The 22,364-nt window shown below is 35.8% G+C and overlaps 2 protein-coding genes across 2 annotated transcripts; both read left to right on the forward strand.

The window, feature by feature from the left end:
• Positions 1-4,672: 4,672 nt before the first annotated feature.
• azin1b (antizyme inhibitor 1b) lies at positions 4,673-13,237 on the forward strand. The gene is made up of 12 exons (XM_067411161.1): positions 4,673-4,863; positions 5,932-6,075; positions 6,667-6,843; positions 6,959-7,132; positions 7,249-7,421; positions 10,703-10,831; positions 10,915-10,996; positions 11,094-11,168; positions 11,258-11,423; positions 11,505-11,620; positions 11,708-11,925; positions 12,069-13,237. The coding sequence occupies exons 3-12, from the start codon at positions 6,742-6,744 to the stop codon at positions 12,142-12,144; spliced, it is 1,311 nt and encodes a 436-aa protein (XP_067267262.1). The 5' UTR covers positions 4,673-4,863; positions 5,932-6,075; positions 6,667-6,741; the 3' UTR covers positions 12,145-13,237.
• A 2,658-nt stretch (positions 13,238-15,895) lies between these two features.
• Positions 15,896-22,063, forward strand: rrm2b (ribonucleotide reductase M2 b). Its single transcript, XM_067411162.1, has 9 exons — positions 15,896-16,087; positions 16,606-16,755; positions 18,684-18,800; positions 18,930-19,063; positions 20,967-21,061; positions 21,156-21,289; positions 21,444-21,548; positions 21,639-21,752; positions 21,838-22,063. Exons 1-9 carry the CDS (start codon positions 16,040-16,042, stop codon positions 21,988-21,990), a joined length of 1,050 nt encoding a protein of 349 aa, XP_067267263.1. The 5' UTR covers positions 15,896-16,039; the 3' UTR covers positions 21,991-22,063.
• The last annotated feature ends 301 nt before the right edge of the window (positions 22,064-22,364 follow it).

Below are 22,364 nucleotides of genomic sequence, written 5' to 3' on the forward strand. Positions count from 1 at the left end.
TTCGTTCAGTTGAAAATGCGTTCAGGATGCGCAAAGTGGATATTTGCACAATACTAAACTTTAAAAAATAAATAATTAAATAAAAATCTTTATTAAAACTCTTCAAATAACAAACAAAATAAATCAAACAGCATTGGTAAAATGAGAGAAAATTAATAGTGTGTGTGAATAAAAATTAACTACAATATAAATATTATTACACATAAAAAATGATCTTAAAAACACCAAAATTAACAATGTAGGCTAATCATACATTTTTTGCAACCCATTCATATATTATGTCCTAAAAGCACTTAACAATAATGCAATTGTATAAAATAAAGAGATTCAATATATTTTTGAGAAAATATACTAACCTTGCTTGGTTACTAAACTTTACAATGTGTGAAATAACCTCTTTCAGTTGTCATTTAACATGACTGTGCAAATAATGCAAAGCTTTCTTCAAAAATTCAGGCTGGACAAAATAAATTTAAATGTTTATCATAGTAGTACCCAGGTGAAAAACAAGTACACTTCTATAATGTACTTAAAGTGCTCTTTTTTCGTGCACTAATTTTGTACTTAATATATTAAAAATTATAAAGATAATCTTAAGAACATCTGAGTGTACTCAACTGTGCTATTTTGAGACACCATGAAATATGAACTAAAATGTCCTTTTAATATACTATTTCTGTACCTAAAAATGTATTTAGTTATAGTACATTTGAACCCATAGTGTATATTCATATTTCATGGTGTAAAATGTAGACTTTACTCTAAATAACAGAAAAAGTGTTGAATATAAATTGAGCAACATATTTAACAACAATTTACTGAAACAAAACAAGACCTTTAGTCTAGGCATGTGCATTGTGACATGTTATTTGTCTGAAAATTAAGCTTTTTAGTCTGTTTGGGGAATTATCTGAATTTTTTGGCAAACAAACTACAACCCAAAACCTTAAAATATGACCTTTCACCCAGCAAAAGGCTATGAAAACAACTGCACCTTACCATGCTTTGTATGTTTATGTATCATTGTGTACGGGTTTGTTATGACAGCTTTGCCAGCTGTGAACCTCATCATTACATAACGAATCACGAAATACAACTGATGAATGCAGTCTGTGTTGACAGACAACATATCAAAGAGAACACAACATTTTGAACTGGTTTTACTGTTAATGGTGGTAGTTGTATACAGTATAACAAAATACAATATGCTGGTTGTATATAAAAAAATATAAATATAATATGATTCTAAATATAGCAACAAAAGAGGGAGGGGTGTGTCAGAAAGTATAAGTCATGTATTAAAGGGTTAATTCACCTAAAAAAGAAAATTGTCATTAATTACTCACCCTCATGTCGTTCCACACCCATAAGACCTTCATTCATCTTCGAAACAGAAATTAAGATATTTTGGATGAAATCCGATGGCTCAGTGAGGCCTCTATTGACAGCAAGATAGTTAACACTTTCAGATGCCCAGAAAGCTACTAAAAACATAAAAAAAGAAAAAAAAATGGCCGATTTCAAAACACTCAAAACAAAGCTTTACGAATCTTTTGTTTCGAATCAGTGGCTCGGAATGCCAAAGTCACATGATTTCAGTAAACAAGCCTTCGTTACGTCATAAGTGTTTCAAAATTTGAGTATGAGGTACTGCGAAATAAAAATGGGCATTTCTGAATTGGTGGGAGTTTTCAAACTGGTGGGTGTTTATAAATCATGCAATGAAAACGATCCCCTTCACCCGACCCCACCCCTAAACCCTACCCACACTCTGACATGGACAAATTAGGTAATGCTCTCAAAAACGCCCCTCTGTTTATGGCCTCGCCCACTGATCTGGTAACTCCTATTACTGTCCTGCAGAGACATGGAAAATTTCAATAGTTCACGTGACTTTGGCAGTTTGATACGCGATACTATCCACTGATTCGAAAACAAAAGATTCGTAAAGCTTCGAAGCAGTGTTTTGAAAACGCCCATCACTAGATATTGTTGAAAAGTCCGTATTTTGTTTTTTTGGCGGACAAAAAGTATTCTCAAGAGTATTCTCTAATATTAAGGTTGATCCACTGAACTCACATGAACTGTTTTAAATATGTTTTTAGTACCTTTCTGGGCATCTGAAAGTTTTAAAGGTGCTAAAGAGGTTCTTTTTGTCGACTGAGTTTTTGAAATGAGCGCATGGGTAAGAACAACCCCCCTCCTTCACAGCTCATTTAGAGGGAACGCCTCCCAAAACTCGTGCATGAGTATCGGAACACGAGTGTTTACCAACGGCATTCGCTGTGTTATTAAGCCGGGCACACATTTAACGACTAGCTAAAACATTCTGACTGTGCTCAACATACAGCAATAGTTTCCTGCTCCTGAAGCAGATTTATATACTTTCACATGGAATTTGAACACTGACTGTAATTGCAGACTGAACGCAACTGGCTCTGACTGGACGCGTTTGAGCGCGATCAGTCATAAGTATCAATTTACATTCATAATCGGCCTTACACTTAAAGCCGCGCACACACTTAGTGGATTCATTATGTCGGACTCATTGTAGGTGACTCATAATCTGCAGTTGTTACTCCTGTCTCCTGACAAAAACATTGCATGCGGCGCCTGTGGAGTGTGGAAAGTTACTGGAGCGCGCAGCCGCGCGTCTCTCACAAGGAACATCATGGCAGTGATTGACAAGCCAGAGGGCCAAACTTTAACACGATGATCGCATAAACGATTGGCTGATGTTTTTAAGGCCCTATCTCATACACAGATGATGTATATTAATATTATTACTTTCAGTGCACCTAATAAATAGTATTTTATCAGTTAGTAAAGACAGTTTTAAGTAATATTGCAAAAATGTATAAAACAAAACATCCTCTTTAGCACTTTTAATTATCTTGCTGGCAATATAAGCCTCACCGAGCCATCAGATTTTATCAAAAATATCTTAATATGTGTTCCGAAGATGAACGAAGGTCTTACGGGTGTGGAACGACATGAGGGTGAGTAATTAATGACATAATTTTCATTTTTGGATGAATTAACCCTTTAAAGGTGCTCTAATTAAGAATGACAGCTAGTGGTTGAAATGGGTACTGCAGTCCAAATTCAAAATATTGTTCGTCCTGCCCCCGCCTCCTCAGACTCTATGCTCTTGCAGGTTGCCAGTTTGAAGATACGCAACAGGAGCTGTAAGATAATTAGTTGATTTATTGATTTATGATAAGTTGATATCACGTTTTAATATGTTCCCGTTCCTAGAGATTTTTAGATAGATGCTGAGGCTTTTTAAGTCGGGTCCCACACAGCAGGAGACTCTTAGGCGGATCCGCATTCAAGTCGCCAAACCCATGTGACTGTCACATTCGTTTTGGCGCCGCCCAGAGGATCAGCTCCACTTCCATGTGGCGCCGTAAATTCTACTGTCAATCAGCGGATCCTGAGCGGACCCATGTCGGATCCGCGGACGCTCACGCACCTTTACTGTAAAGGTTGTATCAATTTGCGGGTCCCAAACGGACCCGCCGCGGAGGTAAGGTTTTAATCGCAGATGCAGCGTGGAGCCACAGCGGGTCCGCTATCCGCTTTCGTTGCGGATCCATCACTACACGCAAGTGGACGCCGATACAGGTCCGTTCGCGGATAAGTTCCGGAAGCCGCGAAATACTAGGCGTTTCTCAATGTCAAGGATACTTCCTTGGCAGGACTGTTCCGTCCAAGTCACTTCCTTCAGAGGCTAGGCCTCTTTAGCATTCAGAGAACACGTAAATGGAACAGACTAGCAAGTGCACGTCATTGCGTCATTACGTCAGTAAAAAGGTCCGCTTTCGGCGCTGAAAAATGCTGGTGACGGCAACCAAGCTAACAATTGTTAAATGACGGTCCGGTTCAGTTAGCCATCAATAACGTAATTTGTATTTGTATTATTTATAATATCAATATGGTAATTTGTACTGGCATTTAAAATATTAAACTTTATTTATCTGACATATTTACTACAGTTATAACAAATGTTTGGTAACGTAAATATACTTACATTTGAAAACATATTGCCCACTAACGTCCAACATTTTTTTTTTTTTTTTTTTTTTAACAAGATCGCAAAGCTGCGCATAGGATTGTGGGTGATTTGAGAGCGCGAAGAGTGCGAAGTCTACACATATGCATCCTTTCCTGTATATGAGATATTTTTCGAACGAAGGACTCAATCCTTGTTTGAAATTCCGAGGATCCTCGACATTGGAACAGTCCTTCGACGGATGTCGATGACGTAGCATCCTCGAAATTCTGGCTTCCGAGGATCCCTCCTTGACATTGAGAAACGCCTTCTATTGGGTAAATTGCCATCGTGCAGTCTTGCACAGACCAAAACAAAAACAGACATTCCGACACGGAACGCAAATTTCAAAGTAAAATAACTAGCTTTAGCAATGGTTTTCAGAGAAACGAGTATGTGAACTCAGCATGTTTATTTATATCTGCAAACATATGGTATTTTTATGCTTAAGTACAGTCAAAAACTTACATAGAGCACTTTTAAGGAACATAAACACTCCTCCCCAGAACAACCAGTCCTGAGACAGTCACGTACCCTAAGTAATATTCATAAGCCAAGCCTTCGCTGTAGTAGGATCTGATCTTACGCTCCTCCTCGTGTTCACTAACAAACCGCCCGCCTTCTTCCACCTCCAACCATTTCTGCCTGAGATAGACAGCAGCGCTCTCGTGTTCAGCCGAGCCCTCTTCACCCAGGCATATGGCACATAAAGCCTCTTTTCTTTCTTCTATTTGTGTCCCCACCACTCTTTAAAAATTCCGCCGAAAAAGAGAAGACGATTTTCCAAATCATTCAGGCCGTTATCTCACGTAAGTACAGCGTTTGTTGTTGTTTTTAGTCTTCATCCCGGAAAAAATCCGCCGTCTGCTGTGAGAGCCGTGACACACAACATGGCGGTTGGTTGTAGTCGCGCTTATTATACGGGCAACGGCAGTGCTCCATGAAGGACAACGAGAAATTGATTTAAACTCACAGATAAATTTATAAGGATTAAACGTGTTTATTGTTATAAATCATTAGTTGTTGGAGTATAACGGGTGTAACGTTAGTTGGGTAAATAGTTAGTGAGCTGTTCAGTGGACCAAACCCAGGCGCTTACGACATGTCCTATCAGGTTATTGAATGACGAGCGTGTTACACGTTAAAATATATTAATTTAGCGTGTTTTTTCAGATATGACTTTCTTACATATGGTCTCAAAATATATTATACTAGCATTAGTTATGTGCGTTTAAAATTTTGTTTCCCTTAAACACTTGTATTGGTTTATTATTGTTTTACCTCATGCAAACACAAGTCACTTACACAATGTTTATTATACCATAACAACACTATATTACCACAACTTTCTACGCCTTAGTGGATTAGTATTTATTATGCTTAGCAGAGTTACAAATTAGTAAGGAAACAATTAAACAACAGATTTTTCAGCAAAGTTTTAGCCATAGAAAGTCATGAATTAAATATGATACAATAGTCTTTATAGGGTTAAAGTGGTGTCCACATAAAAAACAAACACCATGACCTCTGATAACAAGTTACTTCATTTATTGATCCCATAAGGGAAGATGAAGATAAGACAGTGTTGTTTAATGCTTAAAAATGAGAACACCATAACAGATTACCCAGGTCAAGTACAAAGTACAACAGTAAATAAGTAGTCACTTGATAAAAACATAATAGCCTAGAAATAAAGTGATAATGAAAATGCATAATGCACCTATATTAGAAAACTGGTTATGTGTCTGTGAAGAGTTATTTCAGAAATGTTCTAACCTGTTCGGCTAAAAAAAAAATTTCTTATATAACAGTTTATTACATCCATCAGCTGCTCTTGTAAATAAAATATTTATACACCTGTTTTTGTGACTCCACAGGGCTCCCCACTCTCTCTGCGAGTGTATAAGCGCTACCCAGAAGGCCTAGGGGAGGCCCTCTACCGCGAGCAGTTCGACTTCAACGCTGAGCCGCCTTGGGATCCTAGTTGATAGCGGGAGAGGACCATCTCCCACGTTGTCCATGTGAGTACCTAAATATTAGACCCTGCTCCTGAAGTACCGGTTATAAACAATTACATAATAACATGATTTATTTAATTGCACATAAATCTGTGTCTGCACTCACCCAACTGTAGTTTTACATAACACTATTGTTACCTTATATGTAACACCTTTGTCCCCATTCATACTGCACAAATCCATTGGTAATACCATCAAATACTCCATTGTGCTTCAAAGCCTCAGGGATTTATTTTGATTGGGTCTGAGTAAAAAAAGTTGCCTGTAGGCCACATTCTTAAAGCCTATGTGTTGTCGTCATCTCTAAAGATGGACTCATGTGATACCTTCTCTAACTATGTGATTAGTTATCCCTGCTTGCTGTACTTATTAGCCTAGTGGCTGTTGTAGAAAGCAAATTTAGATTAATGATGAGCTTAGAATGACTTTGAACGTCCTGTTCAAAGTTTCCTCATAAACCACTGTGTTTTGAAATCTGTGGGTGGGTGTTGTAGTTGTACGCCATGGCATAAAGTTTTGATTGAAAACGTAATGTTATTTGTATGTTATGCAAGTTGTTGTTATAAAAATGCTGTTTTGTTTTCCCCTGAACAGTTTGTTGCATACCCAGAATACCCCAGCGGCTCAGTAAACTCTCTATGATTGTCGGATTTGCGGAATACGGTTGAGATGAAAGGATTCGTTGATGCACCAAACTACTTCATTGAACTACTTGAGGGAGGAACGACCCTTGAAGATGTCATTGACAACCATGTCTATGAACAAAATCTGGTAAGTTCTGGTGAAAATTGGTCACCAACTACATGTTGTCTGTTTTAGTAAAGAAATGGAACACAGCGGTGTTGTTTCTGTATTTTTCATTGTTTGATCCGATTTTGTTCCTCAGGCTGAAAAGAATGCATTTGTTGTGGCCGACCTTGGGGCCCTAATGCGACAGCATGTTTTGTGGAAGACCACTATGCCCCTAGTTCGACCCTTCTACCCAGTCTGTTGTAACAGCAGCCCTGTAGTCATTGAAGTCCTGTCTGCACTTGGTGTTGGTTTTGTCTGTGCAAATAAGGTAACATTTTATTTATTTTACTTGAAGCTATTAGAAAGTTCTCAATATATATTTTGAAACATCCCATTGGATTTTTGAGGCACACCATCTAATAGAAATGTATTGACTTTTTTTAGGCTGAAACCACATTGGTACTCCATCATGATGTCCCTCCTGAAAACATCATCCTCTCTGGAGTTTGCAAGCAGCTCTCACTCATTAAACATGCTGCCAAGATCGGCATTAACTATCTGGTGTGTGAAAATGAGACAGAGCTTCGCAAAATTGCCCGTGTCCATCCTGAGGCCAAGTAAGTCCTTAACCTATCTGTGTACACTACAGTTCAAAAGTTTGGGGTCAGTAATTTCTTTTTTATTAATGCTTTATTCAGCAAGGATCATTAAATTGATATAGGCCCGTTTCACAGACAGGGCTTAGGCTAAAGAGCCTAAGCCAGGATTAAGCTTTAGTTCAATTTTTTAAATATCTTTTATAAATATACCCTAGAAAAAAACATTACTCGTGCGCATCTTGAGACAAAACAATAGCACTGACATATTTTAAGATCTGTCAGTGTAAGTTTCTCAAACATGCATTTTAGTTTGGGACTAGCTTAAGCCTTGTCTGTGAAACTGGGGGATAAAGTGACAGTAAAGACATTTATAATGTTTCAGAAGATTTATATCTCAAATAAATGCTGTTCTTTTAAACACTATTCATCAAAGAATCCTGGAAAAAAAAAAAAAAATATCATAGTTTTCACAAACTCAGCACAACTCTTTAACATTGATAATAATAAGCAAGTTTCTTGAGCACCAAATCTGCATATTAGAATGATTTCTGAAGGATCATGTGACACTGAATTTGTCAAAATTCTGAATTTTTTTTTTTACACTTATAACAACTAATATTCAAATTTAGATGGCATAATTTCAGTTACTGGAAAACGCTTTTGGCTTGTTTGCTGAGGCCACAAGGGGCGCAATGAACAAAATATTAATGCACGCATTAATTGTTTATTCAAAGCAAATAAATAAACATGACTGTCTAATAAAAAGTGCAAAATGTTTAAACTAACTTTTATAAATCAGATAGAATTTTGTAAATTGCATAAACGATTATGAACAAAACAGCATCTTGTATTTATGCATAGTTTAATACAAAAAGCTGAAGCATTGATCACACATTTTTTTTGAGTTGCAGATGAGATGCAGTGGAAATGGGGGAGGAACATATTTTTTAAAAGTTGAAATAATTTTAACTTTACATAGAAGTGGAAGTGCAGTGGACAAAGTGCAGTGGACAAAGATGTTCATCTAGTGCATGTTTACATAGAAAACAATGGAAAAACAGGGCTTGGCTGCGGTTTTGACGTAACGAAGATCTTCTCCGCATTGAGCTTATAAACGCTGTTATGTTATCTTGCGTTCGGATACTGGTGTTTGTGAACGCAATCATGTGAGAAACTTCTGGGAGGTCATTATACCAAGTAATTCTGATGACAAAGCTCAGGCATTTCAGAATAACTAAAACAACATTTGAGATGCTGTGCAATGAAACTGATCCGCTGCTTAGTCCAGTTATCCAATCACATCCACTGTTGAGCCAAAGTCACAAAGTCACATGCGTTTTTTTTTTTTTTTTTTTTCATATCAAGGGATTTATTTGGTAAATGTGTTTCCATCATAGTTTTTGCGCAGGTCTTCTTATCGGATAAAAAAATTCAAATTTATCCGCCTCAATTGAGCGCACAATTTTTTTTATGTGCATCTTGCCGTTTGCATCCAGCATGTTTAAAAAAAAAAAAAAAAATGTTTTTTTCGATATCCCAGAATGTAAATAAAAATAGGTGGATGGAAACATAGCTGCGCCACTGATAAGGATGCCTGATGCACACCTAAAATTTGAATGGAGCGTTTTTGCATCCGAATGAGGATTTTTATTTTTTTTTTTAATATAAATTTGAGTATTCAAAATTCGAATTCTAGTTTGACAGCCCTACTGAAAACTGGAGTAATGGCTGCTGAAAATTCAGCTTTGCTGTCACAGAAATAAATAACATTTTAAAATGAATTCAAATAGAAAAACAGTTCTTTTAAATTGTAATTAGGGATGCTCATTTCGGTTAAATTTCTCGACCGACAACCGACGCTCGTTATCCGATTATTAACCGTTAACTGATAAGATTATAATATTGTATAGCCTATATAATATGACATTAAATAAAAAATACAATTGACGAGTGTCTGTGTCTTCCACGGGTTTATTTTAACATGCAAACAGCAGCATAGAACAGATAAACAACAGAACCTGGATTCACATTATCAAATTGTCACGCACCTGCAGCGTTTCTGACAGCAGAAAAAAATAATTTAAATAAAGGCATAAAATAAATAGGCCTACACTAAATATTTTTCACTTAAATGTTTAACAAATTAAGATGACAAAACAAAAACACGGTGAATCCATTGAAGCTTTTAACAACCAGTATTTTAGACATTTTTTCCGTCAAATAAAAATAGCAGGCCTACCTCAAGGATTGTTATTATGACCGCGGACGGTGCACATGTGCATACCGAACGCGTCTTTCCGCGCTCATGGGCAAAGGAGTTTCTTTGAAAGGCTCGCGCACGAGACTAAGCGGAATGCGGGAAATGAAGTATACCATGGCCCTGAATTGTAATGGACTGGAGCTCACGGTTCACATCGAGAGAAATGGGAACGCGGGGGCACCGCTATGCGACCGCAAAAGGCACTTTCACTTTCGTGATCAAAGTGCATGCCACTGATAAGCTTTGTATTATGCAGTATTACAGTAGCATACACATACCAATTAAACGCGCAGGTCTCCTCTCGTGCGTCCTCCCCACTGTGTCGCCGGTCGAGGCAATAATTTTCGTTTCGCTTTTAGATATCTCTTTTATTGATGCCATCAATGCTTTTAACTCAAAACAGTCCATAAACTACAAATCCTTCAGTCAAGCCAGCTCGCGCGTCAATCTGAGAGATCAGCCTCTTACCTTAAAGTGTCAAATTTCTCGGTTTCTGAATGGACGGTTTTGCTTGATTGACAAACGCTAACGTTCGGCCACGATTTATATACCATCGACCTGTCCTAAAACATTAGCACGCTGTGATCGATTGCTTGGAAATGGTCAGTACTTCTTTTCGCTCGCTTCATTTTGCTTGTTGCTTAGCGAAATATGTCTGGCACGTGTGAAACGCCCGGTGAGTTAACAAATAAGCATATATGTATATATATAGCATATTTTTCTTTAACCATGCAGCAAAAAAAACAAAAAAATCGTTTAACTGATAGTATTAATCGGTTAAAATTCTTACTTTCGGTTAACGGTTAAACGGTCAATGCGAGCATCCCTAATTGTAATAAAATTTACTGTAATTTTGATCAAATAAATGCATTCTTGGTGAGAATAAGAGACTTCTTTCAAAAACATTAAATCTTACCAACCCCAAACTTTGGAATATACATATATATAATATATACACACACACACACACACACACATATATATATATACACACATTTATTTATTTTTTATAAATTCTGAACTGTTCTTGTCTTAACAGGCTTTTGCTTCAAGTGTCTACTGAATCACAAGTGGAAGAGGCAAGTGTGACCATTGGTTGCTCCCTGAAGGCCTGTAGACATCTTCTGGAAATGGCCAAGGAGTTGAGTGTAAATGTGGTTGGAGTCACGTAAGTGATTTGATCACCATAAATCTGCTATGACTTAATTTGTCTTTTTAAGAGTTTTTATAAGTGGGAGGTTTTTTTTGCAGGTTCCAGGTACAAGCATCTTGCAGAGATCCCCAAGCATACACCCATGCACTATCAGACGCCCGCTGCATCTTTGACATGGGGGTCAGTTTTTAAATAAATTTTATAAGAGAATTGAAGTTAGATATATTAGTTAATTTCATGCCACTATTGGAGTGCTGAGTCTTCTTTGTTTTTGCAGAAGGAAATAGGCTTTGACATGAACATCCTGGATATTGGAGGAGGATTCAGTGGTTCTGAGTTTCAGTTGAAACAGGTACAGCATGTATCTCATTTGTTTTTCTTTTTTTGAATATCATCCAGTGTAGATGTAACTAAGCTTTTCTTTCATGTCTGTCTGATTAGGTACATTCGGTCGTCAGACCCCTGCTGGAAGCCTATTTCCCCTCAGCATCTGGAGTGAACGTCATTGCTGAACCAGGAAATTTCTTCGTGTTTTCCTCCTTCACCCTGGCTGTCAATGTTATTGGCAAAAAAGTGGTATGCCGGGATCTCCATAGCAGCACACATGGTGAGCCTCATCATATTTTGTGTATGCCATTATATACATCTGCCTTATCTTATATTCTAAATGTGTCTTTTGCACTTTCAGATGTGCTGACCCCAAACGACGTACCAGAATTTGTATATTACATGAATGATGGTGTTTATGGGTCTTTTATGGGGAAGTTGTTTGGAAATATCATCGCCACACCCTCTGTCCACAAGGTAAATAACATGCATGCACCAGAACACATGAACAATATTTGTACCAGTCGCCTGAGGTTTTTAAACTGGATGTTTTGTGTTTTTCAGATGTCACTCACCCTAGATGGGCCTGTGTTCTCCAGCAGCTTGTGGGGTCCATCATGTGACCCGCTGGACCAGGTGGTGGAGCATTGCCTGCTCCCTGAGCTCGCTGTTGGGGACTGGCTCGTTTTCAACAACATGGGGGCGAGCGGTCAGGAGGGCCCAGCAACCCTCAGTGACACAGACCAACCACCTGTGTATTACACCATCTCCACAGATGACTGGTAATTATGATCACATTTCATTTAACCTTTTGTACTTTTCGCAGACTGTTTTTGTCATCCCCTTTCATTTTGCCAAGTTTAAGGAGTGATTTTTAAAGGTTGTTTAAAGTAAATATCATGCTTCTTTTTCCTCTTTCCTCCAGGTTTGAGATGCAAGAGGCTGGAATTTCTCTCGATGACACCATGAAAAACCTCTCATTGGTCCAGTATGGCTTGTAACAGAGCCAGACTCCGTCCTCTATCCACTGGGCATGTGAATTGCTTGCAGAGTCAACATTCCATGGGTGGAAAAATTCTATTGGTTTTGGTGGGGGAGAAAAAATGACTTGATGTTATTGGACAAAACAAATTGATTGACATTGTTACCTCAGTTTCTCACAATTACAAAAGGCTCACTTTCTTTATTAAAAATGACAGAAAACCCATATAAAATAACATATGCAACAAAATGGATGACTGTGGAGATGGCACCCAAATTTTGGGTTTCTTAATCAAACACCGTTTACATAAATGTACAACTAATTTAATTTTATTATGTATACATATATAGATGACCTACTGACAGTCTTGTAAATGAGTTGTCTGTACAAGATGTGTTTGTTTCAAATCATGATAGAGTTTAGATTCTACACGAATCGGCCATGACCCTCAGTGTGTGAACAAGCGTTCATTGTTTTAGCAGTCTGTCCTTGTTCTCTCTCCTTTTGTTTTCCAAGGTTTTATAGAAGTAGGGAGCTTCTCTTCTCTCCTCATGCCAAACTATGGTTTCGTCATTACATGTGGTGCGTCACGTGACAGTATTTCCAAAGGTTGTTATATATTTCATAGTGCTCTATGGTTGAGTGTGCTGTAATTTGCAGTGTCCCTTCAAAAGTTTTTGAACCTTCTGCCAGGTTATTAGTAGAAGGCAGATGTAAATTGGTCTTCTGTTTTCCCTATTGTACATTTTATAAAACTAGAAAGACTGCCTGGTGTTATGAATCTGCTGACAACCTGCTTAGAGATCACATTTACCTCAAGTTGCATCTAAAATACAAGATTCACCACAATCAAATTAAATGCTGCAAGGCATTAGTTCTCAATCCAAAATTGAAAAGTCAAATGGTGTATATTTTAATTTCATGTTATACCTCGTGTGTCTAGCATGGTGTCTGTTTGATTATAACAGCTCACTGTTTTATAAAATCACACACCTTAGTAATGAAATATACCTTTTGTCTAAGGCACTAATGGACCATTGCCTGTTTTTGACTGTAAAATTGTGCTTGTAAAAGTAATTAAAATATTAATTTAATAAATTTCTGAGCAAATACTTTTGAGTCCTTTTTTTTCTCAAAAAGTGAATTTTAATATAGAAATGTTGGTTAATCTTGAAAGCAAAAAAATCATGTGTGAATAAAAATTGTGATTAGTTCACTTTCAAAAAAAAAAATTCCTAATAATTTACTCACCCCCATGTCATCCAAGATCTTCATGTCTTTCTTTCTTCAGTCGAAAAGAAATTAATTTAATTGCAGCTTCAAAGCATTCTACGCGATCCCAGACGAGAAATAAGGGCCTTATCTAGAGAAACGATCACTCATTCTCTTAAAAAAAAAAAAAATTGATACGTTTTAACCATAAATGCTCATCTTGAACCAGCTCTCTTCTTCTTCTTCTCTATTAGAATTCCGGCACTGTAGACATTGCTAAGTGTATTACTGCCCTCCTCAGGTCAAAGTTTGAACTAAATTGTCATATGAAGAGTTTGGTTCCAAAACGCGATAAACGGCAAAAAAAATGAGTTTCCGCCAAAATCAGTATTGTATCTGGTCGGTATTGAAAAGTCATATTAATTTTGTGCAAAACATGATATCTGTCGTGTTCTGTCATGTTTTCTCCCTTTCTTTCCAAAACGCGACAAACGCCAGTATCCTTTTTCTGCAGAACGCAATATATCCACTCAACCAATCACAGCGCACCATTCCACCCACTGTAAACATTTTCAGCTCAAAATAACCCATAGATTTTTTTTTATTAATTCTTTTAACTGCCTATTTTGGGGCATAATTTGAAACGAGCCGATTTCAGGTTGCGGCCCCTTTAAATTGCGCGCTCTCCACCCCCTCCCGAGCTCTCAACTCTATCACAGCAAAGTTCACACAGCTAATATAACCCTCAAAATGGATCTTTACAAAGTGTTCCTCATACTTGCTGCATGCATACATCAGATTATGTATTGTATTTATTTGGGTGTTTAGATTTGATATTGAATGAGTTTGAGGCTATACTCTGTGGCTAAATGGCTAACACTACACTGTTGGAGAGATTTATAAAGAATGAAGATATGTTTATGAATTATACAGACTGCAAGTGTTTAATAATGAAAATAACGACGGCTCTTGTCTCTGTGAATACAGTAAGAAACGATGGTAACTTTAACCACATTTAACAGTACATTAGCAACATGTTAACAAAACATTTAGAAAGACAGTTTACAAATATCACTAAAAATATCATGATATCATGGATCATGTCAGTTATTATTGCTCCATCTGCCATTTTTCGCTATTGTCCTTGCTTGCTTACCTAGTCTGATGATTCAGCAGTGCACATCCAGACGTTCTGCCCTTGTGTAATGCCTCTATCATGGGCTGGCATATGCAAATATTGGGGGCGTACATATTAATGACCCCGACTGTTACGTAACAGTCGGTGTTATGTTGAGATTCGCCTGTTCTTCGGAGGTCTTTTAAACAAATGAGATTTATATAAGAAGGAGGAAACAATGGAGTTTGAGACTCACTGTATGTCTTTTCCATGTACTGAACTCTTGTTATTTAACTATGCCAATATAAATTCAATTTTTAATTCTAGGGCACCTTTAATACCAATGTACTCGGCAAATGTGTTTATTTAACCGTGCGGTGGCGCCAGATACTCTTTAATCGGTAATGACAGATAATTCATAACATTAACAAGATGACCCGTTGAATACATTTTGGGAGCGACGGCTAAATGTATTTTTAGTCAAATGCCTGTATATAAGATATCAATATTGGCAAAGTTTAGTCATATATGTGTATCAACTTACTTTGTTGTGTATTTTCAATTTGAAAAATAACTTTTATATTGATGGATTAATTGCATTTTGAAAAAAAAAAAGTGTCATGGGTTTATTGCATTTTGGGGAAAAAATAAAACGTTTATATAATAAACTTTTTAAAATCAAAATGTAGATTTGAATTTTTAATGGTTTTATAAACAAATATGCTATGTGAGGCTATGTCTTGCCACTTTCTTGGTAGAGAAAACACCTTTTTACTCAAATTAATTGCAGTTATTAATTTTTGCGTTTTGGAATCAAACTCTTCATATACAATATGCTAGTGCAAGTATATAACAATTAGTTCAAATGTTGACCTGTGTGACCTTTTTTTAGAAAATGAGCAATGGTTTCTCTAGGAACGTCTGGCATCGTGTTGCACGCTTTGAAGCTGCAATGAAACTGTAATTTTGACCTTCAACCGTTTGGGCTCCATTGAAGTCCACTATATGGAAAAAAATCCTGGAATGTTTTCATCAAAAACCTTAATTTCTTTTCGACTGAAGAGAGAAGGACATGAACATCTTGGATGACATGGGGGTGAGTGAATTATCAGGAAATTTTCATTTGAAAGTGAACTAATCCTTTAACCCTGTAAAACTAAAATATAGAAAATATATATTTTTTTATATTTTTTTTATATTGTTTTAGGAGGCCTCTGATGTAGAAATTAAAGATTTTTCCAATTTTTTACATTTTAGTAAGTTTTTCGGGAAACGTAATATTGCAATGTTGGGCCTAGTTAGGAGCAGAAGTTCTGTATTTGTAATCACTTTGTCTAAACAGATATACAGAGCATTTAACTGCAATACACGAGGCAACACCGACACGTTTTACTTTATTCCCACTGAACTAGCTGACGGGTGGTTTCTTATTACAGTAATTTTACCTTTGCGTAAGAAGCAAACAGTGGAGCAGTGGAGGAGGAGCTGTAAACGTGTTGTGCTCTGCTTCAGTCGCTAATTGTCAATGGCAGTCGACGTAAAGAGATCGCAGCTTCACCGCTGCTGACCAAAGACGATTATAATCATGAACTCCAGTATAAGCAACACTCCGACGGACATTACGGGATATCAGGTAATAATAAACTTATTATACAGCATTTAAATACGATTTTACGGCCTTCGAATAAATGTTGAATCTGCCTGTCTGGTTATGTATGCGGCTGTAAGCTCTCATAACAAAGAGCCTCGCACACTGGGAAAAGTAACCTTATAAATAAAGCGATATATAGCGTTAATAATATAAAAAATCGAAAGTGAATGACAGTTTCAGATAAAAACGGTGTTATGTGTTGCGAATCGCGAAAGCTATTTGAATTAAAGATAAAAGTGGTAACGTTAAGTTCTGGATACAGTGAATTATATATATGATTATTTGGATATTTGTTTTCTAATACGTTAAAATGTAAATATAGTTAAGAATTGTAATGTTATTCTTTAAAACACCACGTGAAACTGTCCATTTAAATTTTTCGTAAGCAGATTCGTCATTGGTGTGTCGACTCGCTCTGTTTTCTTTGCACTTTAATAACGTAATAAGACAACACTGAATAAGTTAAATCGCATATATTAACAGTTATGTTTCTCCTGCAGAATGGTCACAAGGAAGTTGACCCAAGCAGTATTGAAGACGAGCCCCTCCTCAGAGCAAACCCCAAGCGATTTGTCATTTTCCCTATTCAGTATCCAGACATCTGGAAAATGTACAAACAAGCTCAGGCTTCATTCTGGACAGTTGAGGAGGTGAATACTATTTTTGAATTATCAATTTAATATTAAGATTATTTTTGGGCAAGGGTTTATTGTCATATAAGTCCAAGAATTTGCTCTTAACATGCGATCATAATAGGACAAACACAGGTATTAAAGGTATAGTACACCCAAAAATAAAAATTGTCATTTAAAGGCCCGTTCTATCATAATTATAATGCTATAATGATATAACGACCGGTTTACGGAATATTGTTAGAATGACTTTTAGAATGATTTTTACAGCTGATGAACAATTAAAACATTGACAGCCAATCAGAATCTACCTGAGCATTAAAACTGCAGTGCACGTTTATAATAAACAAAATATTATTGTGCGTTGGTTGGTTTGTAGTTGGTGACAAATAGAGTAGCTCAGAGATGACGTGTTTTTGTAGGCCAACCTGCAAGTTAGCGGCGCACGGGTTCCCTCGATCGAAAGCCTATGCATTTTTCCCATAGACTTTTGGAAAATCGCAAAAAAATAAGCTCTGTGTTTAACGAAGGGTTACGACACTTACACGTTTTGTCTATCAAGATAATATTTACAAGTGAACACAACAATTATACATTTTGAAACCTAAATAAAGTTGTCAGATATAAAAAGCTAACAGTAGGCTACAGCACACAATAGTTGCGGATCAACGTCACCACCGCCAAGCTTCCTCAAACTTTATTTAAAAACATGCTTGCTGATTATGATCTGCGCTGTGTATGAATACTTATCCACTTTTTCATGAGAAATGCTGTCCAAAATATCCCGTTTGTCATGATGACATCTAAAGTCACCACCAAAGGAAGTAGTCCCTTATAGCAACTTGTTAGCGACCGCCGTTTTTAAGACACAATAAAGGTTTTAAAAAATCACAAGCGGGTTATAACTGTTGTGTTTTATGTCATAGATCAAAACATATAAATATTTAGAGGCTTTGTTAACCACAGACCTTATTTCAGGCGATTTAGCAAAAACCCATTCAAAAAACCCATAGACTTTAGGGCGTTGGAACCGGAAGTCCTAAAATGCTAACTCGCTTCCGGGTTTTGCCTACAAAAACACGTCATCTCTGAGGTACTCTATTGGCTCAAATTATTTTTAATAGGTACTCTCTTTAGCGCCTGATTACAATTCCTACAAAATTATGTTATGATTATGTTATGAAAATTATGTTATGTTATAAATGCTGTTTGAACTACGTTAATGAACATTAATGTCTGTATAAGTTAGCTTATGTACTAGCGTAGTATACATATACCTGTTTAACCTGATAGCTTAGTTTATACACGTGTTACCCTACATGTATTCACAATCATCTTTAATGTAATAATTACATGTTAAGTGTTAAATATCCAAATATTTCAGTTATAAAAAGAATGTAATGATGTTCAGTTATTCACTAAAAAGCCTATTATTATTCAGTTATCAGTTTATCAAGTGAAGGAAATTACGTTCAATTTGTTTCATTATGCACTATATAGTAAGCTATACATATTTTAAGTTAATATAATTTGTGCATAGTATGATTAACTAATAGTTGATAGAGACTCAGTTTCGAGGGAGGACCTGATTTGTCATGATATCGTAATAACTATATAGTTTTAATAATCATTCTAATTTTTAAAAAATAGGAAAGTCCGCACCACAACTAAAACAATAACGACACAGAGGAACAAGATCATTAGAATCTTTTTTTCAGTTTTAATAAATACATTGACAGCCGGTCAGAATCCACCCTGTTTTAAAGAGCTTAAGCATTTAAAATGGCAAAAGACATACAATAAAATGTTATTGTGCATGTGGACGCTAGTTAACATACTTGGTGTGAACAAGCCTTTACTCCTCCTCATATTGTTTCAAACCTGTCCAATAAAGTAAGAATGCCACATTTGAAATGACATGATGGTGAATTATTATTTTTGTATAGGTGGATTTATCAAAGGACTTGGTTCACTGGGACAACCTGAAGTCTGAAGAGAAACACTTCATATCCCATGTACTGGCTTTCTTTGCAGCAAGTGATGGAATAGTCAATGAGAACCTGGCAAGTGCATCTCCTTCTAACCTACATTAAGATGATGGAAACCAATATAAAATGTTGGTGTATTTGGTTATGAAATGATTAGTAGAAAAAGATGTTTCCAAATAAACATAATGTCTTTATTTCTCACAGGTGCAGAGGTTCAGTCAAGAGGTGCAGCTCCCAGAGGCTCGATCCTTCTACGGGTTTCAAATCCTTATTGAGAATGTGCACTCCGAAATGTACAGCATGCTCATCAACACCTACATAAGGGATCTGAAAGAGAGGTGAGATGAAAATGAAGTGTACTTTTCTGCTTTAACAATGTCAGTTACAGGTGACAGGTGCAAGATTCAGTTAAGCAGTTTTTGCTAACATTTTCCTTATGTGGTTTATGAGCAAACCTTCTAGCCCCAAAAACACGTCTTATACACATAAGAGATGAAGGTATTGATTGTTCTACTTGTGTTTTCTTTGATGGAGATTATAATAGTCTTAAAAACAACTTGTATTATAAATGTTCATTCAGTACAGTCCAAAAGTTTGGAACCACTAAGATTTATAATGTTTTTAAAAGAAGTTTCGTCTGCTCACCAAGGCTACATTTATTTAATTAAAAATACAGTAAAAACAGTAATATTGTGAAATATTATTACAATTTAAAATAACGGTTTTCTATTTGAATATATTTCACAAAGTAATTTATTCCTGTGATGCAAAGCTGAATTTTCAGCATCATTACTCCAGTCTTCAGTGTCACATGATCCTTCAGAAATCATTCTAATATGCTGATCATCTGCTCAAGAAACATTTAATGTGTACAATTGTACAAAATATTTGTGTACAATATATTTTTTTCAGGATTATTTGATGAATAGAAAGTTCAAAAGAACAGTGTTTATCTGAAATCTAATCTTTTGTAACATTATAAATGTCTTTACTGCCACTTTTGATTGATTTAATGCATCCTTGCTGAATAAAAGTATTCATTTCTTTAATTTCTTTTAAAAAAAATAAAAATAAAAATTCTTACTGACCCCAAACTTTTGAGTTAGTGTATAATGTTACAGAAGCTTTGTATTTCAAATAAATGCTGTTCTTTTGAACTTTCTATTCATCAAGGAATCCTGAAAAAAAAAAAGTACACAACTGTTTTCAACATTGAAAATAATCATAAATGTTTATTGAGCAGCAAATCAGCATATTAGAATGATTTCTGAAGGATCATGTGACACTGAAGACTGGAGTAACGATGCTGAAAATTCAGCTTTGCATCACAGGAATAAATTACTTTGTCAAATATATTTAAATAGTACACAGTTATTTTAAATTGTAATAATATTTCACAATATTACTGTTTTTTTACTGTATTTTTAATTAAATAAATGTATCCTTGGTGAGCAGACGAAACTTCTTTTAAAAACATTAAAAATCTTAGTGGTTCCAAACTTTTGGACTGTACTGTACATAGGCTACTAGTGACTTCAAACATAACAACATAAATCGCACCGCCTTGCATAATATTTTTTGAATGAAATCCAATACTTGTTTCTTACTCATTTTGGGGTCCTGAGTCCAAAGATTTCACACTTTTTCACAAAATGCAAAGTGCATTTTGTAGCATTTTTTGCTTTCGACCACTATTTGTAAGGTGAAGTCTTGTATTATCTCTTACCACCAGAAAAACTGCCACAAAGACTCCTACCTTCCTCTGAATTCTCAGTCGATTTTCAAATATATGACAGTATTTTATGCCTAATCCTGATTTCAGGGTTAGAATTATGGCTAATGATAGAAAAAAATGCAAACATGAGCCAAATGTTTTCTACTACATCCAAACAGAAAATGACAGATTTCATGAAAAAAAAAGTATTTGAACATATTTTTTACTTGGTGTCATTATTAAAACTGAAACTTTTGACATTTGACTGCTTTTGTTAGTTTGATAAGTGCATTGTGGAAAAAAAACTGTATGTGATATAAAGTTTTTAATTATATTTTTTTAGCTTAAAAATATAATTAATCATTAAATTAGGTAATATTACGCCATTTCTTTTTCAAATCAGCAGTTTTTTTCCACAAGATGCAGGGCTATGTTATTATTATTATCATAATAATAATTATTATTACTATTACTCTTTTAATATAATGTAAAGATCCTCTCTAAATCCAAATCTCTTCTTCCTAAAGGGACTATTTGTTTAATGCAATTCAGACCATGCCTTGTGTAAGGCGGAAAGCAGACTGGGCCTTACAGTGGATCTCTGACACAAACTCATCTTTTGGTGTGTGGAAAAATATTTTTTTCCTAAAATAAGACTGCAATATTGATAATTAAACTTGATCAACAGCACTGTTTGTTCATTCATTTATTTTTAGGAGAGCGATTAGTAGCATTTGCTGCGGTGGAAGGCATCTTCTTCTCTGGATCGTTTGCTGCCATCTACTGGTTGAAGAAAAGAGGCCTGATGCCTGGACTCACCTACTCCAATGAACTCATCAGCAGAGATGAGGTTAAAACAAAACATGATAATGTTATCAGTAGAGGCTCTAAAATAATTAGATCATGTTTTGATCAAGGTGTTATCTGGATCAATGATATAGAGGTAACAGTGAAGATGTAATCAAGGCTATTGTTGATTACACACTGCATCTGAAACTTCACAGGGTCTACACTGTAATTTCGCCTGTCTAATGTACAGCTACTTGGTGAAAAAACCTTCTGCTGACAGAGTGAAAGACATCATCACAAAAGCTGTGAGCATTGAACAGGTAAGCACACATTGCTGTGTTCCAGTATGTGGAATGCATTATTTCAGGCATGAATGTAATTGCATCTGTTTTTGCTTGTCTTTCCTGAAGGAGTTTCTCACAGAAGCCTTACCGGTCAATTTGATCGGGATGAACTGTTCTCTCATGAAGCAGTACATTGAGTTTGTGGCTGACCGGTTGCTAACAGACTTAGGATTGCCAAAAGTCAGTATTTTATCAGGATTTTATGATTTATGTCTCATAATCTTTATATTTATATAACTGTGCTTTATAATTTATGTCTCAAAAGGTTTACCTGTCAGAAAACCCCTTCGACTTCATGGAGTCAATTTCATTGGAAGGAAAAACTAATTTCTTTGAGAAGCGAGTTGGCGAATACCAGCGACTTGGAGTGATGTCAAATATGATGGACTGTGAATTCACTCTTGATGCAGATTTCTAATGATGAACTAGAAGAGTTTTTATTTATTTATTGCAGTGTTTTATAACTTTCTACAGACAAAAAAAAAAAAAAATGGCAATTGACTTTTTGTTTGTTTGTTTTTAAGTCCAAACTGAAAATGAAAAATAAACTCTTTAAGTTTTGTTTTATTTTGGTTTCTTTTTTTCATCTAACAGTTTAGATGAAAATTATGGACTCCATTGTACACAGGCAGGCAGGAAGTGAATTAGGGGTTCTCTTAAGCAGAAACAAAAAGAAAATTTTGTGGTGTAAATCTTTTAGAATATGGAAGATGTTTTATATTAAAACACAATAACCCATGAATACATTAACTATGGCTAAAAATGACCTTGAAGTGTGAAAATCCATTATAT

The sequence above is a fragment of the Chanodichthys erythropterus genome, chromosome 15 (genome assembly GCF_024489055.1).
Source record: "Chanodichthys erythropterus isolate Z2021 chromosome 15, ASM2448905v1, whole genome shotgun sequence".
Taxonomy (NCBI): domain Eukaryota; kingdom Metazoa; phylum Chordata; class Actinopteri; order Cypriniformes; family Xenocyprididae; genus Chanodichthys; species Chanodichthys erythropterus.